This window comes from Hippoglossus hippoglossus, chromosome 24 (genome assembly GCF_009819705.1).
Source record: "Hippoglossus hippoglossus isolate fHipHip1 chromosome 24, fHipHip1.pri, whole genome shotgun sequence".
NCBI lineage: Eukaryota > Metazoa > Chordata > Actinopteri > Pleuronectiformes > Pleuronectidae > Hippoglossus > Hippoglossus hippoglossus.
This window is the reverse complement of record NC_047174.1, coordinates 6,029,065-6,056,831: the sequence shown is the minus strand read 5'-3', so window position 1 is coordinate 6,056,831 and position 27,767 is coordinate 6,029,065. Positions and strand designations below refer to the sequence as shown.

The 27,767-nt window shown below is 41.9% G+C and overlaps 1 protein-coding gene and 1 long non-coding RNA gene across 2 annotated transcripts; both read left to right on the top strand.

Annotated features, from left to right (window-relative positions):
- enpp1 (ectonucleotide pyrophosphatase/phosphodiesterase 1) lies at positions 1 to 27,767 on the top strand. The gene is given in 26 exon segments (XM_034580787.1): positions 1 to 293; positions 4,955 to 5,027; positions 9,674 to 9,734; positions 11,644 to 11,650; positions 11,824 to 11,920; positions 12,005 to 12,084; positions 13,312 to 13,342; positions 13,345 to 13,430; positions 14,174 to 14,283; positions 14,376 to 14,441; positions 14,534 to 14,606; positions 15,178 to 15,286; positions 17,289 to 17,341; positions 17,343 to 17,421; positions 17,528 to 17,559; positions 17,697 to 17,824; positions 18,247 to 18,316; positions 19,306 to 19,393; positions 20,311 to 20,495; positions 21,369 to 21,408; positions 21,495 to 21,655; positions 22,649 to 22,784; positions 23,654 to 23,728; positions 24,751 to 24,886; positions 25,898 to 26,042; positions 26,170 to 27,767. Coding segments are annotated over 26 exon segments (2,409 nt in total). The 5' UTR covers positions 1 to 158; the 3' UTR covers positions 26,323 to 27,767.
- Positions 11,000 to 11,811, top strand: LOC117758412. The gene is made up of 3 exons (XR_004613282.1): positions 11,000 to 11,287; positions 11,400 to 11,415; positions 11,569 to 11,811. It is a non-coding gene; the product is annotated as an uncharacterized LOC117758412 (long non-coding RNA).

Sequence of the window (27,767 nt, the reverse complement as noted above, 5' to 3'; positions counted from 1 at the left end):
AGGAGACGAGGCGGTGCTTCCCTTCAGCTCTGATCCACTCACACTGCACACACACACACACACACACACACACACACACACATACACACACACACGCACATCCCTCGTTTCCTCAAACTGTGGCTGGACTCATTGCTCACTTCATCCTGTCCAGCAGCATGGAAGTAACCAAAGGAGAAGAGGGTGGGAATGAACATCGATCCTCTTTATTCGGGACGGCCGAGTTGGAGAGTCAGAGCAGGAACACTGGACGAGGCAAGAGCATGAGCAAGCGGTGTAAAATCCTCATTGGGGTACGTTCAAAGTCTCATATCTTTGTCTCTGACCACCTCTGTAAAACCCACATACTTACAAACCACGTGTTGTTTACTTTAAATCTCTTGTTCTACAACTGCTTTATGTGTGAATGTGGCTTTTTTTGATCAATTTGAACTGAAATACAGTTGATTTTTCTACACTTTTAACCACACTATATAAAAATAGATTCAAAATGATCCTGTAAAAAGTCTCCACAGTAGTTGGTGTGTTTCTCATTTGACTTTCAAATCACTTCCACACCATTGTTTACCTACTGCTTCTTTATGAAGCGCCATAATGTTCATGCAGGACTTATTAACCATGAAATATGTCCAAACTGTGCCGTATATATATAACAATCTGCAATGTGTTTCATGAGGAATAGAATAGTTTCAGTGAGTTTTCATGTAAAACCAGTGAAATATTACAACCTTTGTCTGGTTTTGCTTCTTTCCTTTGTCACATATGACTGAAAACTGAAAATATTTGAGTTTTGGATTCATAGTCGAACTAAATAAGACATTTGAAAGTTTCATCTTGTTCTCTCGGAGGATTTGTTCTCCACATTTTCACATTGATCCATGGAGTAATCTTGAGAACAGTCAGAAGATTAATCAATAGGGAAAGTAATCATACAATTTAAATAGAAAGAAGATTGGGTGCAGCCCCAGTGACTGTGTCTGACTTCACCAGCCTCAGGCCTGGATTTCTCCACTGCTCCCTCCTCAGCTGTCTGTCACTCGGCCCACACTGACAGTGTGAACGTGGAAACTTCATGTTTTCACTCCGGTGCAAAGACTCAGAGGCCAGATGAGTGTCTGCAGGTGGAGGAGGTGAAGCTCAGACTGAACCTCCACCACCACCGTGCAAATCTAATCGTTTCTGTGCCTTTTTATTATTTAAAACCCAGAAATATTCCACTTACTCGAATGTAAAAGTAAGAAAATCCGCAAATTGTCACTTTCGAGAACCTGAAATCATGAAATCTTTGGCGTGTTTTCTCGATAGGAATAAATCACATAGTTGCAGATTGCTTTTCTTCCGTTCAGTTTGTTTTTCTGTACATCTTTGCACAGTGTCTGTTGTTGTTATGATGCACACATGTGTCACTGTCGGGTTATTTGTGGATTTGAGGGAGTCTTCACTTCACGGCCGGGATGAGAATCTGATTGGACGGCCAAATTACTGTTTTCTTTGTATTCCACCTCCGAGATATTTCATTCTTGTCACAGTCGCGGAGGGAAAAGCCTCAGCAAACAACAGCAGCTTTTATTGTTGACAGTTTCCTAAAGGGAATTGAGACCAACCGCATATTTTCAGCATGCAGGCTAAATCGGGGACACATTTTGGGGGTTTACACGACAACTAAAACCATAATTGAAAATTGCAAAAGCAGAAGTAAAATATGATTACATGTTTTAAATGTCATGCAGCTGTGGTCAGAGCTATAAGAGGGGAAAAAAACATGATTTATGATGCGTGTTACAGTAAAACTAATTCATGCATTTGGCCGAAAGACTTAAGATTGTTTGGAATCTGCCTCCTCCGAGAAAACGGTCTCGCATGTACATAGAGATGTTTTGCTCAAAGGACAATTTGTTAAGAATATATATTTTCTAAGCTTATTTAAAGAACAATTTGGACAAGGAACAATTTTCTAAATATATTAATGATGTGTGAAATTTATAGAGGTAACAATAACTTAAATGTGCACCTGACTGACTGAGGGATTATGCATGAATATTGGACATATAGTCGGCCCTTCTGTGTAAACGAGGTACGAGTACACTGAGTACTTCCCAGTGGCTGGGCTCATCTAATAAACGCAGTATAGGATGTCCCGGCCTTTTCTGCAGTATCGGCCTTTGCGCTACTGGCATCGAACCACACCCTTTCAAACTATCTACTCACAAAATCCAGCTAAAACCACAGGAAGTCACTTTTTTCACTTGCTGGCACTGATGAGCCACACGTGGTGAAGTCCAGACAACAATATGCCCTCCCTGTCGTAGCGGCCTCCATATCTCTGGCAGACGGCCCAACATTACACTGTAGTGTTATGCAAAGGCCTCGCAGACGGAGGAGTAGGAGTACAGATCAAAACGCAGGGGCTATTTTATTTTTACTCTCACACGAGGTCTACTCATTAGTTTTTTTATTTTTTATGCTCGTGTCTGTCCAGCTTCTCCCAAACAGAGTGCAGACAGTAGTAATCGAGTGTGTTTCAGACGAGTAGGTTTTCCACCAGACAGACTGTTTGCTTTCTCTGCCCACGAAGACCACGGCTAAAGGGTCTCTCTCTCTCTCTCTCTCTCTCTCTCTCTCTCTCTCTCTCTCCTCTCTCCTCTCTCTCTCTCTCCTCTCTCTCTCTCTCCCTCCCTCTCTCTCCTCTCTCTCTCTCTCTTCTCTCTCCCTTCACCTATAGCTGGAGTGAAATAAGTTCAAATATCCAAACACACAGCGGCATATTTTCATACCTGTCTAGGACTCCCCAGTCTCGTCTATGTGAATCACACTAAATGGATTACTGGATTGTGGATGATTCCCACATTCCTCCATGTTTTTCTACACACACTATACCACCACACTCTAGTTTGCAATAATTAGACGGCACGGATGACTGCAGCGTGAATATGTCTGATCTAGTGTTGAGTCTGGCGATTTTTATTCGTCTTAAAATTGCAGACAAATATCTCCCACAACTTAATGTGACACACGTGTGTATGTTAACATGTTTGAAAAACTCCTATCATGAGTTTTTGTTGGATTTAAGTCTTGAAAACAGAACTGGAAAAAGTTGAGTCCCCATCAGAGAGACAAGGTGGTTTCTATTTCCACACAAACCAATTTATTTCAACTGTGGTGAGAAGATAAGGAAAGAAACGAGAATTGAGGTAAATCTTGTGACTTGTTGACAGCGATAGAATGAAGATTTGAGTGACTTTAGTCTTATTTACTTAAACTACTGCTTTCGAATTATACAGTCTATCACTTAGAAATAATCTGTGATCAAATGTGATAAGTGAAGGTGTCGCAGGCTACAAAACAGGATGTTTAAACTTTAGCAGCCCACTTTAAATCAAGGTCTCAAACTCCATGATAATTAAGCAACCATGTGGGCTTTTGTGGAGGCTTCAAAATAAGCAGCAATGACAGGACTGTGTAACCCCCCCCCCCCCCCCCCATCTCTAACGCCCCAGTGATTACAAACCTTTAGCCTCCAGTCTGCAGCAGATAGCAGATTAGTGCTTCTGTCCTTGTTTAACTCTTCACGCTGCCCATGGCGTATGAGGGAAGGTGGAAAGGATTGCACGAGAGTTTACAAAAGTATATATAAGTTCCTGAATTAAGTCGTAAAAGAATATAAACGAAAGCATGACAAGACTAAGTTAGCAGCTCTGAGAGGTTTTACCAGCACAGCAGAGCTTTGAGCCGAACGCTGACGGGAATAGCATTAGTTTTTTTATTTGGTCATAAACCAAATGTATTGGATGAGGCACAAATTTGACCTGATGGTGGCGCTCAATTAAAAGTCAGGGATTCACCAAAGTTACTGCAAAATCATCCTCAGGGGAACATGAATGTGTGTACGAAAATGTCCTGATAATGAATTAAAGTTTTCAAGAGATTTTATCCGACGTGCCGACGTTGGAATGAGAAAACTCAGGGATCATCTTCTGAGAACAATCATTTTAAAAAGAGAAGAAGTCATACGGTAAATAAAATCCTTTAAAAGGAGCTTTTATTGTTCCGGATCATCTTCACTTTGCAAATTTCCTCTCATAGTTGTTGAGAGTGTTGATTTCGTTTGAGGAAAACTCGGCGAACATCCTCTCGGGACAATGAATCTAAAAAAGAGAAGATCTGTGTAAACCTCTAAAGGATTTTATTGCCACACTGGCATTTTGTCATCGGACAGAAAAGAGCCTCTGCTTAAAATGTCAAAATGTGAGTTTCATCCTTTTAACGGGAGCTTCTCTTTTCAAACTTGTGTAATATTTTGCTGATCCAGAATCCATCAAGTTTTCCTACTGGAAGTGTGTGTTTTTCACAAATGTATGTTCAGCCTGTTTGGAGCCAGTCCATCCAATAAACCAAATTTCATGACGGTCCATAGTTGATAGTTGTCAAGACATTTTACTGAAAAACCAATAATGTCAATGTCATGGTGTCGCAAGAGGGAAACCCCAGAGGCGTCACTGGAGTCATTTGGATTCTGGACCAAAGTGGTGGACCGACCAAACCACTCTGCCATAAAAAATGGTTTGTGTTTACAGCTCACATTCAGTTGCGTTGGTTGCAGCAGGGCTGTGCACTTCTGCAGAATCTGTCTTGATTTATTGCTTCTCTCTCTGGAGCCAGGAGTCTGGTGCAGTTTATATCTTGGTTTGAAAGGCATGTAGCTGACACCGCTAGAGTGTCGCTGCAGTGCCAGAAGAATACACTTCAATTAGAGGCTTTTTCACCATAATCATGTTTGTGATGTTTTTTTAACGTGATGATTGTAGATTTGCGGAGGCTTGTGGAGTTTCTCACTTCTTGCTGTGTTTACCTTCCACTCACCAGAGCCAGTTGTTTGTTGACAACTGTATGTGATTTATCTTTACTAACCTAAAACCATATATATATATCTTGACAATTGTTCTCTGGACTTCAGGTTCTGCTGGTGGGCCTCCTGCTGCTCATCCTGGTTTTGGTCCTTTCTTGGAAAAGACCCAATAATGAGACAGGTGAGCGTCGCTGTTTATTTACATACTTATTCACTATTTTCTCTTTTTTGCAGGGCTTTTAGTTACTGGGATTCTATTTGAGTAAGGCTGCCATTTGGAATTTCAAAGAAACTAGAATTAGAATCTCCTCATGAAACCACTTTTAAATTCACTAGATCCAGATTTTTACTTGAATCTACACCAAATTTCACACACGAGCATACATATCAATCCCCCGAAATCAAAACCCATCAAATTATTCTCTGACAGATCAATGAAAATGTTGAAAAACGCTTCACAAATATGATTCTGCATCGGCCTCCTGATCGGAATCCGCTCCAAAATGTCACCCAATTTCTTTCTTGGCCCAAGTGCCGACCTTCCAGAAACTCATTATTCTACTGACAAACAAACATCCTTGATGGAGGCAATTGGGCGTAAACGAATAGCACATAAATGATCAAAATGTCCCAGTGTTCGCAGGAATCAGGACGATGAAACGTGATGAAGTCAGACTCTGCCTTTGTTCCGTGTCATCTCCTCTTTTGGTTTCCTGTCACCTCTCTTGTATTAATGTACGACTAAAGTTTCCCTGCAGAGTATTTCAGTAAACAAACTGGGACCGCTCTGTGAGTGCGTTAGGACTGTGTATCATGTCAACAGCTCGCTCTCGTGTCCTTGTTGACGTGCTCGAAATACTCGGTGACCCTCCTCAGAACGCTGCTCCTCTGCACCACTAGTGGTGGAAAACTATCCTTCCAGCTTGTCTGCAGTAGATCTGTGAATCCTCACGCATCCTTGGTGTCTTTTAAATCTCTTCCTAAAACTTTTTTTATGGCAAAGCATTAATGAATGTTTGACATATGTGTTCTGACTATCTCCCTCTTGTTTTGATTGCTGTTCTTTTAATTTAACTGCTATTTAAATCAAGTTTATATTATTATTATATTATTTCTGATTTTGGTGCCTTCCTCAATAGAGATGTTGACGAAAAAAAAGGAACACTGCAGCCAACCTACAAATACCCCATAACTAGTTTTTTTACTGCTATTTTTCTACACAAAAAACTAGTTAAACTTTAAAAATAAATACATATAAACATAAAAACAAGCACTTTAAGTTAGAAAACCTGTTACAGCAAAACAAACACCAGTTTTGCCCATACACACAGATCACAATATCATATTTCATTTTGCTTTATTGTGATACAACAGTCAATACACGGATGTAAAAATAACTGCTCATCCGTTCCCTCGTGTAAATATCAGAGATACCGCATTTGATTTATTGTCCAGTGAGGTTTGGTTTTCACTCCTCGACTCACTGTTGTGTGAAGATACTTCGGCCGCAGCGGCGAGACAGACAGAAATAACCACCCTCCGATTAGGGTTAGGGTTCAGGAGAGGCTCGTGAAAAGGCATACTCTACGTTTTCAGAGGGGTCAAGGTACAAACAAGCCCACGTGTTGCTGCTATGAGGCTTCAAACCTGCTGTTTGGGCAAATCTATCTACGTGCAGCCTGTTGACGTCCCTCCGAAAACTCTTAACGTGGGAGTATAGAGCAGCAGTGACGGAGGATCTAAAGCCCGAGAGGTCGATGTGAGAGTGAATAGGAATTGTTCACATGTGTCTCTCAGGGTGGTGGTTGCTTTTTCTTCGGCTTTTTCCAAAATACGTCATCAGCACAGATTTTGAGTGAAGCAGGAATGTCCACCCCGGGTTGGCGTGTTCTCTGCAGCTATAGATTCCCTCTGGTTAGATGTGGGCAGTGGCATCTCAGTGTGCTCTTTGTTGCAAACCGCGGTGCCATAACACCCCTCCAGGGCAGCCGTGGTGACTGTGGGCAGCTGTCCCCCGCCTGGGTGGGGCGCTCTCTCTCTCTGCTGCGGCGGCATATCCCCCCTTTAACTTATATTTCCTTGCAGGCTGACATGAAAGCCATATGGGGAGAATACATTTTTAAAGCTCACCCAGGCTCGTCGTCTATCACATCTACGGAGCCTTGGAACTTCCCCATCTTTTATAATCTCTCTCTGTAACGTCTTTGGAGGCAGATTAAAAGAAATAAAAATAACCCAGAAGAGCTGGAGGCGGACAGCGAGTGGTGCAAAAAGGCTGAGAGTGGGTTTTCCTGTGGATTACAGACCACAGCGACTTGTCTCCTGAGACGGAGCATCCCCCTGCTCGGTCCAAACCGCACCACTGGCCTGGAGGGGCGGTGAGGAGGAGCTTTCTCAGCAACATGCTAAGACTCCCTCTGTCATGTGTCCAGTCAGCAGCAGACTTGACGGATGGGTTAGGGTTAGGCAGCTGCTGGGAGGTGAAAAAGGAGGCCAGAGCTGCCCTGGTGGAGTCACCTTGTCTGTGGGTGGAGTTTTTAAAAGACACAGTTGGTTCAAAATGGTCCAGGAGCTGCTTCCAATAGAGGATATGTTCTATTTATTTATTTAGGTAGTCGCAGTGTGTGACAAATCAGATTTTTCAATGCCAAGAGCTTCACATAAATGGAAGAACACCTGAAAGTAGTAATGCAAAATAAATATACGCACAATAAACAGGTTTTCAGTTGTTCTTAAAAGACTTCAACATAATGCAGAACGTTAAAGAATAGTTGATAATGTTGGGGCCACAGCTTCTAAACTTCTAAAGCACAATCGTCTGTATGTTTTAAACAGGCTCATTGAAGTAAGCTCCGGTCTGAGGACCCAGGTGATCTGGGCTGTTGGGTTGGAGCAGGTCAGTGATGTAAGCAGGGGCCTCACGAAACGAGACCCACGCTTCATCCCAAAAGCTTGTTCTCCCGTTAACTTCCTATATTTAGTCTTAAAGCTGCACTTATCAGTATCTTTACATCTAGGAACAGATCACATGATTGTGTGCGATGTGCGAGCGGTTCGACTCTGTCGTCATCTTCAGCTCCGTGGAGAGTTTTTTGTGTCGTTTAGCTAATTTATTAGTTTTTCCGGTAAATCTCACCACTTTAATCACCATCATTTCCTGTAGCAGGAGCTGAGGATCTTTAGTGATACTATCTGACCTGTTGTAACCCAGATAGCTAAATTAGTGTGGCAACATATCTGTTTGTTTTGGCCTGAAGGGGAAACTATGTGCACAGATTCTTGCTGACAGCTGCCAAGATTGTGTGTGTACGACAAAATTGTAGCATTTAGCTGTGAGATAAGATTATTTACTGTACACGTCTCCCTCAGGAGTTGGTGGAGATGAAAGCGGAGCTAAAAGCACAGAAAATATTGATCTTGAATTCGTCAGGTTTTCAGAAACACGATTCCGATTATAACAAACCTGCAAATCAACAAAAAAAACACATGTTGAATACTGTTCCCTTTTATTTCACTTTTGTGAAATACGTGGTGGTCAAGTTAGACAATCACACCCCTGTTCAGGGATAACAACTAAATTGTTTTTATCCTTGTTTTGTTTCCATGAGAACAAAATCCAGATGTTTTCTATTTTTTAACACATGTTCAGCAAACCTGATGTACGTTTTTTTCTTTCTGAGCCATATTACGTGATTTATTCATGTGGTCCACAGAGTTGTTGAGCTCATGGAAATGCCGGAAACATTCATCCTCTGTCTTTAGCCATCTCATGAATATGTGGATACTTTCACATCCTGCTTCATGCCACTCAAATATTTCAACAATCCCATTTAATTCAACATCAAACACCCAGATGTGGTTTGGTTCTGTTGGCAGCGACACTCACAAAGTCCTGATGAAAAACGCTGAAGGAGTTTTCAGCGTCTTATCGGTAGATTTAATGTTATAGAGACCGAGTTGTCAAGCATTTTAAACCTGAAATACTGTTACTCATTCGTTTGGCCTGTGACCTTTGACCTTTTTCGTTGATATACCTACTTAAACTAATTTGTAGGCTTTGTAAAGACGGACAGCGCATCTCCAATTCCTTTCATTGTACAAAAATGAAGACTATCCCGGATACAGGCGCTGCCATCTTGCTCTTTCGAGGTTTCTGCAGATTGATCCAATTGTTTTTATAGCATCAAAATTAACAGTTGGAAAAAACGACCTAAAATGATCTTTGAGAAAAATCAGTTTGATGCATATTTTGTCTTTTTCGTTTTGGTCCATGTCCCATCAACTAACACGAAGGAGACAGGGTTTATGACCCACTGTATACCGCAGCCAGACAGGGGGCGCTTAAGATGAATTGTCTGTATGAATGTTCGTTCAATATTTAGCCTCTTTTAGCTCTGTTTTGGTCTCAACCAGCTCCTGAAGGAAATCTGTCTCTATATGTTCAACTATGTTCACCAGCCGGTTGCTCACAGTGTCTTTCTGCCGTTTGTAGCTCAGTAGGTAGCGTCTGCTGGGATTTTGGGGCTTTTGTGCTGAAACTGAAACAGAAAAGCTACGAGCAGACATTAAAAGAATGAGCGTAAACTAACAATAAAACACTAAAAGGCGGCAGAGTTCTCCGAGTTCCCATCTTTCATGTTTCATTACAAGTGACCAACTTTCAAAGGCTTCCTAACACAATGTTTTACAAGTTATCATCTACAACAAGGCTGGGTCGTTTAGATTTTCCTTTTCTTACGTCATTTTGTGTTTGTTGGCATCAGTACCGTGCAAAGAAACATATTGTTCGTACTAAAAGCCACTGACAACACTCTTCTTCTCCTGCAGGCGGGGAGTTCTGGCTGCAGACGTTCTCCAACGAAACTCCCCAGCTCCTGTGTCCACCTGGGTAATACAATACTCTTGTTTAAAAGATGTAATCTGGAATCTGATGTGGTTTTCAAAAGGAAAAAAAAACCTTAAATCTCAGCGGGTTTTGTTTGGATCCCTCCAGCTCTCGTGTGATATCATGTTTTTCCACTCAAACTGAAACTATTCATCCCACGGTTATCCTCAATTGAGCCTTTGTTGCAGTTGTGGAAAATAAACTGTGACAACACCGGGGGGAAAAAAATAGCGAGAAGTGCTTAAATAACCCGAACACATGACTCGTTTTTTTTTTTGTTTTTTTTACAATGGTGTTGGTTCAGTGGAAAAAAATAAGTGTCTCTATGGAAACTGAGCTAATGGCTGTGAGTAATCAGACATGTGTTGCTGAATGTGGTCTCGTGTGTGTGTTTCTGCTTTTGGGAAGGGAGGAACCCAAACACACACATTACACTATGGAAAACAAAACCTGTGGCTCCAGATGAAGCTATTCTTACAAAAGTCTCTCATTCTCATTTATTGCTTCATTATTTATTTGTTTTTTTTAAATTAATTCCTGTTTCTATAATCTAACTAAAGTAATTCTTTATATGACACTTGTTCTCCTTATTCCTCTTGATGAGAGGAATACTATTAAAGCTGTCAGAATAAATATTTCTGTTTAAAAAAAAGAAGCGATCTGGTAAACAGTCAGTATTTAACTGCTAGAGTCTGATGTTATTCTCAGAAGAGGTTGAACCCAAAAAATAAATATTTGCCAGAAAGTTGTATAAAGTTAACATTTCTCTGTGTTGGCTGACCAAACTATTTGCTAACAACTTACTCACACTGTATGTAAGTGCGGGTGTTTATGGCTTTTTCCTCTACTCTCTAAGGACTAAAACATTGAGTTCATGCAACTTGAACAAAATGTAAATTAGCAATAGTGTTGATATGATACCGTTGTTTTGGAGTGGATAGCAAAGTAATACTTTCTACTTTCCTTCTAGTTTGGGAAAAGGTTTTGTGGAACATAATACATGTTGTGTTCAGGTTTAATTTAAAGCATGTACATGTAAAACTGCTCAGTGCATCAGTATTAAATAAGAAATAAAGTACAAGTTGTATGTGATAATCGGAAATTATCTATACAGTATATTTGACCAGTTATGGAAATTTCTGCATTAGGCTGTTTATGAATAAAGTATAAAATAATTGAAAGAGCGGTGACGTCACCAGTCTGGTCCTGCAGCATCACCACTGGTTTGTTTGTGTTTAATAGCCAGCAAACAAGCTACCTGCCTGCTTTAGTTCTGACATAAACCGACATGGAGCCAGTTACATTCTGCCTTCGAACACAGAACTAAAAGTGCAGTTGCATCTTTTCCTGGAAAGAAAATAAAGATCCTCGGAAAAAACGTTGAGCTGATGAAACAATCTTACGTGAAAAGGAAGTTAAAAATAAAAAATACTCCAGTGACGAAGAGCAGAGTTAAATTTCACTTCATGTAACGAAAGAAATCTGCTGATGGTCGTAGAAGTCTCAGATTCATCATCAGTCACACTTGTCTTCTTCTAGTGTGTGTGCGTCAGTGTGTGAGTGTGGTCTGTGTGTGTGTGTGTGTGCGTCAGTGTGTCTGTCTGTCTCTCTCTGTGAGTCTGTGTTTGTGTGTGTCTGGGTGTATCTGTCTGTCTCCCTCTCTGTGAGTGTCTGTCTGTGTGTGGTGTGGGTGTGTGTGTATCTGTGTGTCTCTCTGTCTGTGTCTCTCCCTGAGTGTGTGTGTGTGTGTGTATCTGTCTGTCTCTCTGTCTGTCTCTCTCTGTGAGTGTCTGTCTGTGTGAGTGTGTGTGTGTGTGTGTCTGTGTGTGTGTGAGAGTGTGTGTGTGTGTGTGTGTGGTCTCTGCTCTTCACCTCTCAGTCAAAGAGCTGCTTTGTGTTCTCTGACACACAGACCTACTGTACAAAACTACCTCCTCGCTGCCAGAGTGATTCTCATAAACCCACCAGTGTCTCCTCCATTAAAAAACACTTTAAACTTCCTCTCTCCTCTCTCTCTTCTCTCTCTCTCTCTCTCGCTCTCTCTCTCTCTCTCTCTCTCTCTCTCTCTCTCTCTCTCTCGTATCCCTCACAGCTTCTCCAAGCCCCCCTCATCCTCGTGTCCTTGGACGGTTTCCGAGCCGAGTATCTGAAAGATCACGGCAGCCACCTCCCCATTATCAGCAAGTTACGTAAGTCGCAGACACCATTGACTCCACAGCTCTGCTATGGTTTACCACTGCGTCCCAGTTTGACTGAATCTTATTGTGTTGCAGGAGAACTTGGAACCACAACACCGTACATGAGGCCCGTTTATCCCACTAAGACTTTTCCAAACCACTACAGCATTGTGACTGTAAGTCTTCTTTTTCCTGAGACCGAGGTTTCACACAAATTGGAAACAAATGGCAAAACTGTTCAACTTGTTTTGTCAGTGGTGAAAGAACAAAACTCATTGTAGAGGAACCACAGCAGTGATGTAAAATATCCTATTACATGTGTAAGGAGCGTTTTCAACAATATAGAGTAAAAAGTATTACTTCTGCAGACACATGGCCCCCGCGAATGATATACTACATTATATAGAGTATAGGTACTATTACTCTGTTGTTTGTCTCTATATGTCGATAGATAGATATTTCTACTTTGAGAATCATATGTAGGATTTTCCAGCCGTGGCGGAGGTGTGTGATCTACTGAGTGTCACGGATCTTTACTGAGTTGGAGCTGGTTTTAAACCAGTACTTGTTTTTTTTCTCTTTCTTCTCCCACTAATCATCTCATGACCACTCAGATTAATCTTGTGATCCGACCCCCAGGTCAGGAACCACAGGGCAAATCTACTTAACTGAATATAATCGTTTAAAGATTTTCATTAATTTTCTGACTTTGATATGTTACTTGTGAAATATTGAATTATTTTAGCCGTTGGACTTTTATTAGAACGAAGCCACCTGAAAACTTAGGAAGAGAAAACTTTTTGTAAAGCTGCTAAATATTAAAATACGTCTGGAATGAGTCTAACCAAGTTTTGAACCTGGGGCTTGGAGGGGTCGTGAGATGATTATTAACCTGGTAGGAAAGAAGAAAAGTTCTGTGGAACTAATTTGTTATTCTAATAATATCCTTTGCTTTTCTGATCTAACCTTAAAAGGGATAGTTACTAAAGCTGTAAAGAAAAAGTCAAAAGTACTGTATTTATAGGACTAGAGGTATAAAATATCGTAAAATAACTCAAATTGTACTTGAATAAACTCACATTTTACTTTCCACCCTTGCTGTTTGTAGCCTACAGTTTCTATGTGGTGGCTTTTCCATGGGATTGTAGTCTTTCTTCATGATGGCCCAGAAAGATGAGGCCTAATGGCTCACATGTGCTTGTGAAGTGAACCACAGCAAAACTAGAAGGGCTTAGAGAGTGGAGTTCACCTCTGTTGGTGGAGAACGGAGCCTGCAATTAAAATAAACTGCTGCGGCTCCCAGTGATATTTTAGTTTGATTCGGATTGGAGAGGAGGAGGTAATCACAGTATCAAAGCAGCTCGCCCTGACTGTTTGTTGTTTTCCCGACTCGATTCCTGCAGGGCCTTTATCCCGAGTCTCACGGGATCGTGGACACAAGATGTACGACGTGACCCACAACACTTTCTTCAGCTTGAAAACTGAGGAGAAATTCGACCCTAAGTGGTACCAAGGGGAGCCGGTAAGTGAATCTGTGGACACAAGTGAAAAAGGCTGGAATTCGTCGGCACGAGACACTTGTTTTGTTTTGGTGATCGAGTTTCATAGCTTAGAATCATCTCTCCCCGTAATGAGCTGCTCGATATAATTAGGGACGGCGCGGTGTTGAATGACGGTTTCTGAGGGCTGCGAGTGGTGCTTGTTTAGATGCTGCGTGGTTTCCATTTGAACGGGAGGCCTCTTAAATCTCATTCCTTCACAGTGTGACAGGCTTCTCCTCTTGAAAATGCACTGTGCGTTCGTCTAATATCACTTTCCAGGAGGAAGGAGAAATAAATGATTCCAGCTGAGTGATTCGATTCTGCAGGAATCCATTCTTTCATAATGACAGTTGATCCAATGCAACTAAGTGCATCTGCCACAATGCGCATTTGAACCTGCTGCATGAATAAGTCACGTCTGATCACTCGACTAGTTATTGATTAATAATAAGATTATACAGTTGGATTTCCATTAGACCTGCCGAGGCTGTGAGGGATTATATTTACCTAATGGACTAATCACTTAGACTGTGATGAATGAATGAGTACAGGTTATGTCTCTGAATTAATCATGAGATTATATATTCTTTTATTTTCTTCCTCCTCTCCTTTCCTCTCCTTTACTTTCCTTTCCTTGTCTCTCCATTCATTTTCTTTCCTTTCCTTTCCATCTCCTCTCCTCTTCCTGTTCCTCTCCTCTTCATCTCCCTCTTCCTCCCCTCAGATCTGGATCACTGCCATGCATCACAAACTGAAATCAGGAACTTTTTTCTGGCCGGGCTCAGACGTTTTAATCAACGGCAGCTATCCAAATTTCTACAAGATGTATGACAAGTAAGTCACGTTCTGTTACATACATTTAAATGAGGAAGAAGTGTAATGGCATGGTATTGATTTGTTTATAAATCTCATGGTTTGGTGCACAGGTCCATTTCGTTTGAGGACAGAGTGTCGACACTGTTTGAATGGCTCAGTTTACCTGAAGGAAAAAGGTATAACGTGATCTTTATTTTCATTACAAAGGGTCAATGTTGAAAAACACTGTTCACTGCACTTGACTCTTAAATCCTTGTTTGATTTTTAGACCCGACTTCTACACTTTGTACCTGGATGAACCTGACGGGTCAGGACATAGGTATGGGCCAGGAAGCAAACAGGTCAGTGAGTCAACCTGCAACCATCAGCTGGTTGTTCATTATCTAAAGGAACAGCAGCCTAGACAGAATACAAATATGAGTCCTAAGGGGAAACTTAATTCATTAGTTCCTGACCTTTAGCATTGTAGTTTGAGATAGTCGTCAAATTGCTAGTCAGTTCAACGACCCAAAAGATATTCCCTTAAGGCAAAGATGGGAAGCAAATCTTCACATCTGAGATTTTTATAATGAATCGATTATTAAAAATAATTCCCAATTACCTTTCTCTTTATCAGCTAATCAATTAGTGGACTATTAGTTCCAGCTCTGAATATCTAATTAACAATTTAAAGACACATCTATTAAAAGCTACCTACTTTTCATCTCACATTTAACCATTTCTTCATGTAGCATCTCCAAGTTATAAACCAAACCTCATTTATTAAAAGTCTGTATTATCAGCAGTGCTGCCAGATCGTAGTTAATGATTTTCCAAGTGTTTATTTGCTGAAACAGTACGTCTGCACATTGTTCTGCTGCCACAGTGAAACATTAACTCTGTTAAAGCTTTAACCGCTGTCGTGCTGTTCAGGTCACTTGGGCCTTGGAGCGTGTGGACAAGATATTGGGAATAATGATGGACGGCCTGACGGAAAAAAACCTGAACCACTGTGTCGACCTGATGATCGTATCTGACCACGGTGAGATTAACACCTCAGCCTCCACACAGATATCATATATATCTTCAAAAGAAGTGAAAGAAGAATCAATGAATGAGTGAATATAGTTTTTAAATAGTAGATTAAAAAAGAAAAGGAACACCTTTAAAGCAAGAATGATGAATTGTTTTTTCTCCTTTGTTTGGATTCTGTTTATATTTCAATCAGGAGAGACGTCAGTTGAAAAATGCTTAATAAGAGGAAGTGGCGCTGAGACCCCTTGTGATGTCATCAAGGTTGAAAGGGGGTGCGGCTGCACAGTAAAGGAACCTCCCCCTCGGGGTCTAGATACTGATGGTGGTGGTTGAAGGAATCTAGAGAAAGTTGAGGTTCTGAATGAGATGAGATGATTAGACTCGACCAGGATAAGATAAGATAAGAACATTTACAGCAGCAAAGAGGAAATAGTGAAATTCACACTAAGTATAAGTAATAAATAAGTAGAAATACAATGTGTAAACTTTAAAGGTTCAGTGTCTAGAATATAGTGACACCTAGTGGTGAAGTTGCATGTTTCAGATGAATACCCTTCACATCACCCTCCCCTTCCAAACATGTAAGAGAACCTGTGGCATCCTTAAGTTGTCATAAAAACTAAAAAGTTGTTTAGTTTGTCTAGTCTGGGGCTACTGTAAAAACATGGCGGCCTCCGTAGAGAGGACCCGCCCCTGATGTAAATATAAAGTATTTAAATATAAAGGGCTCATTCGACGGTAAAGGAAACAACAATAGATCCCTTCACCTAAATCGTATATATTGAACCTTTAATCTAAGCCTAATTCTTTCAAACAAACTTCCTCAGTCTGCGGTTTCACAGTAGTAAGGCACGGCTTGGAGCCCCTGTGCCACTGGGGGGGGGGGGTTTAAGAGGTTTACTGTCATCTTCAAATGTTTGACCTGGTTGAGTCACTGCACCTGTTGCGGGGAAAACTTCAGGAGACAGAGCCAGAGAGCAATCTGGTGAGAACGGTTTGTTACCCGGGAGTCAACGGTTCTCAGTGCTGTGTGAGGAGGATTTTATGTGAGGAGGCATCTGGAGACCATATGTTTCACCTTGTAATTTACTTTAATAAAGATCAGTGCTGGGGAGGGAATGGGAGGAGCTGGTTTCTCCTCATCAAAGACGTGATTTCCAGGAGAAGATGTCGCTCTGGATGAGCTGTGGTTGTTATTATTCTGAATGAAAGAAGGATTCAACAGGGTTCACGTCACAAACCCAAAGAAAAATGCTGACAAATGTTAAACTAAATATAAATGTACTCGCTCTATTGTGGGCGGCAGAAAGACTAAATAAGTGCTTACATCTCCAAATTTCCGAGAAGAGAACACCTCAGCATAAAAGCATAAAATCATATAAAATCATTAAAGCATGATCATGGATTTTAAAAAAGGATGCTAAAAGTGAACTAGTGACACATTTTTCATGCCACTACGGCCACATTTTGAACTAGAATGGCTCTCGGTAGAGAAGATACCCCGGAATCAAGCTGCACCCAGTTTCACACACTCATAGATATCAGTCCCCAAAATTCCCCAGATGTTTTTCATCAAGATCCATGAATTATTCTCAATCTCCAATCTCGCAATGTCACGGAAAGTGACCACGAAAATCCCTGATCTGGATCCACACCAAAGTTTAATGGGTCTTGCTAACAAACAAACAAACACACAAACCAACTTGGAAATAGACAGAGAGGAAAACCTGGCCTATTATTCCCCTTGTAACTGTTTTTAATGTCTTTTTTTAATTGTCTCATGTTGCTTTTACAGTTCCTCCTGACGCTTTGATATTTTATGTAAAGCACTTTGAATCGCCTTGTTGTTGAAATGTGCGACACAAATAAACTTGGCTCGTGAAACCACGTTTAAAGTTTCCTGTCCAGACAAACAAACGCAGATAAAAAACATGACTTCCTTTGGCGGATGTGAAAATACCATGTATTAAAAATCTGAAGACAAATTCATATTTTCTGTTTTCCAACAGGCATGGAGGAGGCTTCCTGTGAAAAGGCAGCGTTTGTATCAACCTACCAGGAAAAAAACTGACGACTTCAAGGTCATCCAAGGCCCGGCTGCTCGCATCAGACCCGCTCGCCTCCCCGACGATTACTTTTCCTGTGAGTTCCTGTGGAGAACAGCACGTTTCCCAGCTCTGCAGCATCACTCAGTGTCGGCTTGTTTGTGTGCAGCGCGTCTAACCTTGGCCTGTGTCTCTTTCCCCAGTCGACTACGCCGGCCTGGTGAAGAACCTGTCGGTATGCGAACTATTTCCATATGTCACCCGTGTATTGATAGGGAGAATGAAGAATTATCTGCTTAGCTTTCACGTCCAAACAAAGCCCGTCCTGGTCGTGCAGCATGTTGATTCTCCCGCTCTGTGTGTGATCTGAAGTGCAAGGCCGCTGACCAGCCGATGAGGCCGTACCTCAAAGAAAACCTCCCAAAAAGGATGCACTTCGCCAACAACAAGCGCATAGAGAGAGGACATCTGTATATGAAGGAGGGCTGGCAGGCAGCTCTGTGAGTGACGAGCCCACTTTACTCTCTTTAAACAGTTGCTCTGGTGTGTTGCATCATTGTTTTTCTATAGCTTTGCCATTAAGATAAACACTTGTTATAGCAGCAGATAGTCAGAATGAGGCAGTATTACAGTTATTGGTCAGGATTGGAAAGTCTTGAATGAATATATATGAAAGCGTCACTGAAATGAACGATTTTTAAAAAACTTTCTGCAGCCACACACGAGTAGAAACACCCACAGTGGGAAAAATAAATAACTTTATATAGTGACCGACCCTGATATTGAGATTTATATACTTCGGAACGTTTTCCTTCAAAATAAGATGGAAACACACGCCAGTAACTATCATCATGTGTTTTATTGACCCTAATCTTTATGTCTCTGTGTTTTATTTAAAAATACATTTGTTTTTCCTCCTCAGTAACAGTAAGGAAATCAAGTACTGCACCGGAGGATTCCACGGCTCCGATAATCTCTTCACCAGCATGCAGGTCAGAGGGAGGAGGATTAATACATGTTTTTCACAATATCCTAAAAAAACAAGACGTCTAATAACTCATTGACCCTTTGAGTGTATATATTTATAGTCTGACAGCTCAATAGACCTTATCGTTAGATGTTAAAGTTTGTCAGTCCCATTTTTCAGGTATACGCAAAGTCTACTTTTCCACAGAGTCCCTGAAGTCCCTGAATTTTTGTTTTATCTCGCATGTAAATTTTGTTTTCTCGTGGGAACAGGAAATGTATCCTGTCTTAACAAAATAATAACTTAAGATAACATCATGTGTGCAAAAGAGGATAACTTGTACCCACGAGATATTGATCTTGTACACACAGGATCATTTTTCTTTATCTTTAATCTGCATAAAAATAATTCCACTGGCCAGTCATGCTGCTAAATTTAGGGATTAATGTCTTTATGTTTGCCTCAAAACATGACAAACACAAATACTGTGTATTTCTAAAACTCAGTAATTACACTTGTTGCTCTCCACCTACGCTCTCAGCTTTGGATTCAGTTTCATTTGTAAACTTGTTTCTCTGTGCCACCTTCATACCAGTCATCACAAACACGTCTCTGTATGTGGATGTGGTTCTCATTTTTTGGACCTGGTGTAATTATAGGCTGTTGGCATCTATAAAAAAAATATCTTTGAGTTTGGGAAAAGTCGGCCTGAGGAAGAAAAGGCAAAGTGTTCTTGAAATAGAGCGTTTGCTCACCTCCAAATATCTCACCGCACAACCAACACGCGTCCTCGAATTTAAATCCGTAACTCACAAGGTCGTGTGAGGTCATTTCACTGCTGTAGCTCGTTTCAAATATTACCCTCGGTCTCATCGGGGCGCTGACTGTTGACGTCTTGTTAGTCACAGAAAGAGTTTTTTACTTCACAAGCTGGAGCAGCGTTGTTTAGATACTTCACTCTGTTAAATGAATGCACGTCAGTATGTTCAAATCTGCTTTATGGTGTTTTTCCAGGCGATCTTCATCGGCTATGGTCCGGGATTTAAAAGCAACACTGTTGTGCCACCTTTTGAAAACATCGAATTATACAACGTCATGTGTGGTAAGTTGCTTTGTTGCAAATACAGTTTTTGTTGTTTTTTGGCAACATAAACTGTAGTTAAAAAGAGGTGAAGTCCATGACTGGAACACAAACATGTCTATTTATGCAGCCACCATGTTTGGCCACCCAAAGCTCATCGTCAACGTTCACTCCCATATAAGTGGCTCATATATTATGGTGAAATAGTGTAAAATCACATGTAGGGTGTCCCCACTAAGACATGTGGAAGCAGACAGATTCACACACACACACACACACACACACACACACCACACAGACACACACACTCACACACACAGACACAGACACACACACACACACACACACACACACACACACACACACACACACACACACACACACACACACACACACACACACACACACACTGAGCCGGGCCGACCCCGAAACATCTGTGTGTGCAGTGGACTGTTGCTAAGGATTTAATGACAAGTCAAACACAGGGAGGAAATGAGTGAGTGCTGAATTTCAATGGACTCAAATGACCCTAAAGGATTTTTAGAGACTTGATACAAAGGCGGCCGGTGGAGCCTGTTCTTATCTTCTTGTTTAAAACCTTTTATTGTCTTTTTTATAATTGTCTACATCACCTTTCACCTCAATGTTGATGTCTGATTTATTTATGTCTCTTGTATTTGCCTTTTGCTGTCAAGAATTTTGTAAACTCTGTTTTTAAAGGTGCCATATAAATAAAGTTTATTATATTATTATTGTTAGTAGTATTATTATTATTAACTTGAGTGAGCTTAAGCTGTTTCTAGTTATGGTGTAGAATTAATTAAAAGAAATAAAATCTTGTTATAACCGACAGAAATATAAAACTTTTTCCTGTTTACATTAATTTATCATGATGTCTAAAATGCATCCACTCTTTCTGTCTCTGTCCGTTCCTCCAGATCTCCTCGGTATCCGTCCCTCTCCAAACAACGGGACTCACGGCAGTATGAACCACCTCCTGACACGTCCATTGCACCTCCCAGTTCACCCAGCGCAGCTCTCCCATGAATCCCCCTGCGAGACCAGTGACCCCGTCCCCGCTGACGACCTGCGGTGCACTTGCACATCTCAAACCAAGACACAGGTAATGTGCTAACAAGTCACTGAGGCTGTGCATGAAACGTAGGTCTAGGATGAAAATGCTGGTCAGTCAGTGCAGACCATATAGTATGTAAAGATAAAGAAATGGCGGCTCCCAAAAGTGAAGCCAAAGTGTCTTTAACGACCCGTTGCCATATTCTACAATGGGAGCTAAAGTCTGCGCAGTAGTAATCGGGGGATGGAGCTGCAGTGTCGAGGTCCACTAACATGGAGGAGGCGGGGTCTATGAACTATATACTAGAGCCAGCCACAGGGGGTGATCAGGATGCTTTGACTTCACTTTCGGCGAGCGGTCGAGATGTCGTCCATCGTTATTTACAGACTATGGAAAGAAGACGGCACCAACTGTTGAGGCGTTGGGCTGTTTGGCAGCTGATGGTGCAGAACGAATGGATTTCATTAGATATCAGGAAGTTCTGCAGTCGGTTAAGAATGTGAAACTGGTGAGAGGCTGGACCAGCAGACCTGCAAAATCCACCATGAACCACTTCAAAGAAACACATTTGGAACAGACCTTGAACATTATTGAAAATCTGCGATTGGATCATGTTGTGTGTGTGTGTGAGATTGAAAATATGCCAGAACTTGAAGTAATCTGCAAAAAGATTGAGTTGAATTTCTAAATCAGGACTAGAAAGACTCTTAACCGCTGTGATATCAGGAAGGAGAAGAGTTTCTGACGTACAACCCAATGTTTCGCATGTGCCACATTCACAGCTCAACTTTTTTTCAAAATCTTTTAATATGTTGGTTGCAGGAGTTGTGTTCACTTCTTTTCATTTCTAGAATCTACACAATAAGGACTTTTCCCAAACGTTTGCGTTATGCTGCATTAACAAGAAGTGTTTCTTTTTAGGAGACGGATATGAACAGGCTTCTCATGACAACTAATTCCAGTGAGTAACATTTTATCTCTCGCTGTTTAACTTTTCTTTTTTTGTTTTTATGAAAATATGTGACGTTTCCCACATTTTGACTTTAGGTACCAAAGTCCTGCTGCGTCGCCTCCACCATCCTTTCGGGACGCCCCGGGTCGTCCAGCCGGACGCCGCCTTCTGCCTCCTGCACCAATCCGACTACCTCAGCGGATACAGCAGGGACCGCCTCATGCCCCTCTGGGTGTCGTACACCTTCCAGCCTCTGGTGAGTCCGCTGCTTGGAGCTTTTAAACACAGCCTGAGAAGTTGAGTCATCTCAACCAGCTCTTCTCTGGTTTGGGTTTGGCAGCAGATCGGACGAGGTTTGTTTCGCTCTCGGCAGCTGTTACTTTTCTTCTTGGCTCATATTGGCTCAAGCGGCTCATGTCTTGTGTCATTACGCGGTTGAACTTTTAGTGTAAATCATTACCTCAGGCGGAGCAGCACGCTCCCAGGAGAGTTGACACTGTTTTACTTTGCTGTCTGAATGATGGAGCAAGTGAGGATGAAGATCTGCTCTCACTCCAGCTTTGTTTAAAAACTCGACACGCTAAACATGGCTTCGACTGTATATGTTCTAATCTGTGTCATGGTATAAATTACAGTATCACGCTCGACCCGCTCGTACACCCAGAGAAAAGTTCAATTTCACAGTTTGTCAAATTCAACAGCTCCACATAAAGTTCGCTTCAAGCTACTTTGCTTTCTACAAACTCAATTAATCAATGAACAGTGTGAGGCCGTGCAGCTCCTCTGCCTTCAGAGCGAGCTTCTATTCTCGTGCATACAGGATGTTTGAGGTTTGCATAAAGCGTTAAATGCCACATTTTATTCCATGACACATTTTAATGTCCAGGGCCGACGTCTTTTCCTAAAGCCTCTGTAACTTTTTCTCATTCAGCTCTTCTGTCCTCTGCCTTTCTGAAGAAATGAACAGGTCCTACTTTTAGAAACTGAAACCTTCACGGCTTTAATCTGTAATCTGTAAAGAATACACATTTCCCTGTAAGTAGTACCCTGCTACATTATCCCAGCACATGTTATTCCAAAACTTTACATTTCCCTTTGTAAGAGGAGTGAGATGGAGATGGGAGTGCCCTCACTGACCCACATACACATGGCGAAGCAAAATCAAGCCAAGTGATCTGACACCACACCCAGAGCGCTGGCCCTGAATCCCGCTGCTCACTGTCCGCCACTGACCGCTCCTCTGTCTCAGACCACAGTACGACCGCTGAGCCCAGAGGTGGAGGCTTGTGTCCGTGCTGACGTGCGAGTCCCACCGGCCGACAGCCAGCTGTGTTTCCCCAATAGAGACGACCCAGATCTGTCCTACGGCCTGCTGCATCCCCCCAGTGAGTGTGTGTGTGTGTGTGTGTTATTGTGTGTGTGTGTGTGGTGGAGTCACAGTTCCGTGTCCCCCGCTGGGTGTTGAATTGGAGTTGACGTGTTTCAGAGCCACATTCTCATGTAAAAATGGAACCGTGCTTTGGGGTAGTCAACCTCCTCTAATGAAACGCTGTAGATTTACTGGGCTGAAAATGAAATTCTGGTTTCAGGTCGCTCCACAAAAGGAAGTGACAGACTGATAAAGAGAAGTAAAAGCTCCCCTGCAGCTGTGTGAGACTTGTGGCCTCACCAAATTAGACATTTTATCTTGCACGTGGCCGGTGGCCGGTGATCTGTGCAGTTTACTGACACATTAGAGGTTGATAACAGATTAGTCACTTAAATCAATATTAAGCAAATAGTGTATGAGTTGAGATTTTCTATTTCCTAGTTTCATATTATTGTAAATCGAAAACCTTTGGGTTTGACATTTGACACCATCACAATGGTAGACAAAATGACTAATTGATTAAGCCAAGAAAAGTAATAAGCAGCTTAGTCAGTCATGGAAATCTGACTTAAGCTCTTTGTGTTTGTTACGTTTTAGTCTTTATCTGCCAAGAAGGAACACCACAAAATGTGGTGGAAGGATGCGGTATGTGTCAGGTAAATCTTGGTGCGGATCCCAATCAGTGGGCGGATCCAGGAATTTATGACCACTTTCCTTTACCTTTGTGAGATTTCCCAGGGAATAATTCATGGCTCTTGATCAGAACGAGCTGATATCTGATATGAGTGTGTGCAAGTTGGTGCAGGTTGATTGAGTTCAAGGGAACTGTGTAACCATTTAAAACCTGCCACTTGTTCTCTTTCCCCCCCATCTCTCCCTCTGTAGACCTGAGCTCCAGCGGACCTGAGTCAGACTCTCTCCTCACGAGCAACATGGCCCCGATGTTCCCTGCGTTTAAAGGTGAGTCAGACATTTGTCGGCTGCTGCACCTTAAGACGGAAATGGGAGTCATGTTGATGCACGAGTTAAACATTTAATCCCGGAGGGAAGAGAGAGGTTAGTTCGCCACATTCCCACAGCTTTTGAGCTGAACAATTTAATTAAGCAGCGGACTGAAGAGCTACTCCAGACCACAACGACACATGCTGTGCTGTGTGACATTGTTAAGAGAGCAGGTATTGTGGTTTCGAGAGCCGTGGTTTTTTCCTCCATATTAAACCTTTCAAAGACAGTTGAACCCAGTTTGTTCCTTTAATACACAACAGGAGTTCAAACGCTGTGATTACATGGGACTACTGTGCTTTCTGTAGAGTACAATTAAAGGTTTAGTCTTGTTTTTAATCCTGACATCCTGCTGCAGTTTTCTTCACAATCAAATCCACTTGGAATCATGAATAAAACTGTTATTTATGTTTTTTTAAAGTAGCAAGTTAACACACGTGAATCTGACAGAGGCTGAATGTTGCTTCACTCCCCTTCATTTGTTTTCTTTTGCTCATCCATCCACGTTGCTTAATTCCGGCCTTTCCCACGATGATTACGTCTGTACCTGCTCTCTATTAAAACCACAATATCACGTGTGTCATATGTGAAAGGTTTATGTCGACATGGCTGATCACACTGCGCTCTGCAACAGGAGCCCTGCTTTTGTTGGGACTTGTTGCTTTTGTCGGATGATTGGTTCACGGAGAATTCTCTGCAAAGCTCTCGTCACATTTCTGCTGCTGCCACAAACTATGTATGGAAACTCTTTCTCACCCGAAGAAAAAAACCTCCTCCTCGTATTGTAGTTTGTGTCTGAGGCCAAAATGTATCTAAATGCTGCTGCCCCCTGGTGGCTTGTCAAACACTGTGTATGACCCCATCTGGAGGGAATGTGTTTTATCTTGCACACAGACCACATCATCCTTATGATCGGTTGTGGTGGATTGTTGCAGTAATAAAAGGTTATGTGTGTGTGTGTGTGTTTTCTTTTACCACAGATGTTTGGACACATTTCCACGACGTCCTGCTTCCAAAGTTTTCACAGCAGCTGAACGGAGTCAACATCGTGAGTGGGCCCATATTTGATGAGGACTTTGACGGAAACGTTGATGTGTTCATAAAAAAACCCTCGGGGTGAGTCAGTGGCACGCGCTTCAGGCAGTTGAATAAAAGCTGCAGGAAGCAATTAATTTCATTTATTGGTGAATCTGTGAGAAATTACATTTATATCCTTCCGAGGCTCAACTGACCTAAAAGCTGAAGATATTCAGTTTAGTTTCCTCCATAAAAAATGAAAAGTTTCTAACTTTTGAGACAACAGGAAAAGAGAATTTTTGTGTTTTTGCTTGAAAAGAAATGCAAAATAGGTGCAAAGCTCTACATCTGATTTCCCATATGATGATCAACGATGCAGCCCAGCGTCTACTGTCCTTTTTTGAAAGATGTTGAAATCAAAAATGCTTTAAACCTCTGGGTTAGAGAAGAAGGCAGAATGAATTCATCTCTCTCTTAAGCAAAATGTGGTTGATAACAAAAATCTCTGTTTTCAGTTTGACTTAAGTAAATAGCTCATGATGGCATCAAATAGTCAAATCCACTTTACAGGCTACACTTGTGTGGAAATGGACAGTAGTAGATTCCTGGTCCTAATACAAAGCTCCACATAAACTGCTGAGGTTTTTTAAGATGTGGGCGGCTGTGGATCAGGAGATAGAGTGGGACGTCTGCTGCCGGACGGTCGGTGGTTCGATCCCCGCCTCCTCAAGTTTCATGTCAAAGTGTCGTTGGTTGAAACACTGACGACTGTTTCAATGTGAATATGCGATAGAAGCTGTGGCTTATAGAAGCACTGTATGAATGGGAGAGTGTCACTTTGATTGGTTGCTTCACTTGAGACAAGGCTGTAATTTTCGTTTTGTCTGAACTGAAGTTTTGATTGTTACTCAACACTTCCTGTTAAAATACCTTGGAATTGAAACCACATTTTCAGCGGCGTTGACACAAGCAGCAGTAAGTCCTGACCACTTCTCCATCAGCTGAGATTTTATAACTGTTACAAGTTTCTGCAGGAATTACACATCAACCAGAGACTGAATCTATAGAAGAGGCAGCAGTGTTTTAATCCCTGTGATCCCGTCTCTCCAGGAATGATTCTCTCACCCCGACCCATTTCTTCGTGATCCTGACGAGCTGCAAGAACTCGGCCCTCAGCCCTTCGCACTGCGAGGGCCCTCTGCTGACCCAGTCCTTCATCCTGCCCCACAGACGCGACCACACCGAGACCTGCGCTGTGAGTAACACCTTCACCACCACGTCACCTCTGTGGAAACCTGCTGCTGACAAGTCCCACAGTCCCTCATCAATTCTTCTTTTAATACATCGCACATTCATTCAGGTTTTCTTTTGCTCTTCCTCAGAACGGCTCGGACATGTCGTGGGTGGAGGAGTGGCTACGCTTTCACACCGCGCGGGTCCGAGACATCGAGCTCCTGACGGGACTGAGCTTCTACCACGACAGGCTATCAGTGGAGGAGACGCTACAGCTCAAGACCTTTCTACGTAGCAATTAAAATCAGAGACGTTTTTTTTTTTTGAAAATAAAGTTTTAATCTTAGAGGGAAGCCATATTGGTCTGCACCAACAGGCCTCTGTCCACGGGGACTCACAGTAAACCTGCTCTCAGGGGCCAACGTTTCCTGTTTCCAGACCATATGAATCCCAACAATGAGTTCCATCCATCCGTCTATTTTTTATTGTAATGTCTGATTCCAAAACAAATTTTTACAGTTATTCAATGTGTGAGGGTCACGTATTTCATTTTAGAGATGATTGTACAGAGAGTTTAAATGAGGCTCCGGAGCTTTGAACCAAAGATCACATCTGCCGCACTTCTTCAGATGGGACTGAAACAAAAGGGAAACGTTTATCCACAGAAGACGTATTTTATACCACAGATGATTTCAACGTCAGGTCTTTTTTTTTTTTTTAACACCGTGACGATCTGGAGACTTTCAGGGATCCTGCCACACATCTGGAGAAGTGGAAAAACACCCAAATCCTCTCGTGATTGTTTTGTATTTTCTTTATACTGCGCCAATGTCGTTTTTTTTGGGATTGTAAATTTTTGGCTTGGTCGGTGACATCCATGAAGAGAGAATTGTTCAGTTGAGTGTGTGAGTGTGTGCGTGCACATGTGCAGTTTGTGTATTTATGGACGGATTACGAGGCACAGACGTGTGAAAGGCTTCTGACGTCAAGACACCCAGACTGAAACAGACACAAAACGGTTTCATACAACGTGGCTTGTTTGTGTCGGCTGTTGTGCGTCTCTTTGTGAGTTTGTGTCATTTCAAACATTTTTTTATGGATGTTAAACTCCGCCAAGGATGATGTGTTTTCACCCCTGTGCTTTTGTCTGTTTGTTCTCAGCTGATTTCCTTTTTCTTTCACTTATTTCTTTCTTACTTTTCCTTTTTTCCCCTTTTCTTTCTGTTCAACATTTTCACAAATCTCCCAGGGAATGATTCATTGACTGAAATGCACTCTTCTGATGTTTGCATCCCTTTCTAGAGCTTTTGTGTCTCTTCGTCGTCTTTTGTCTCTGTGGTTGTTTGCATCTCTTTGTGTTTCCTTCAGTCATTCAGCATCTTCCTCTCTTCTTTAGTCATTATACATCTGTCAGTAATCACTTTGCATGTCTGTGGTTGTGTCTTCATACACCAACCTCAATGTGTTCTGTGCCTCTGTGCAGTTTCTCTTGTGAGCACTGTGCAGGAGAAGCAGAGCCCTCAGGTGCTGCAGCTGAACTTCAGCCGGTGGAGATGGGGAGAGATTCTCTGTGTTCACTCATCTGTCCATGACTGTGTTGTGTGCAAACGTGTATTATTTTGTTTTATTTGGAGTCGGTACATAATAAAGTTCAAATGATTGAGCGTTTTCCTTTATGTGTTTTTTCAATATTGTCAGAATTGCCTTTGGACAAAAACACAATTTTATATAAAAAACCTTCTATTCC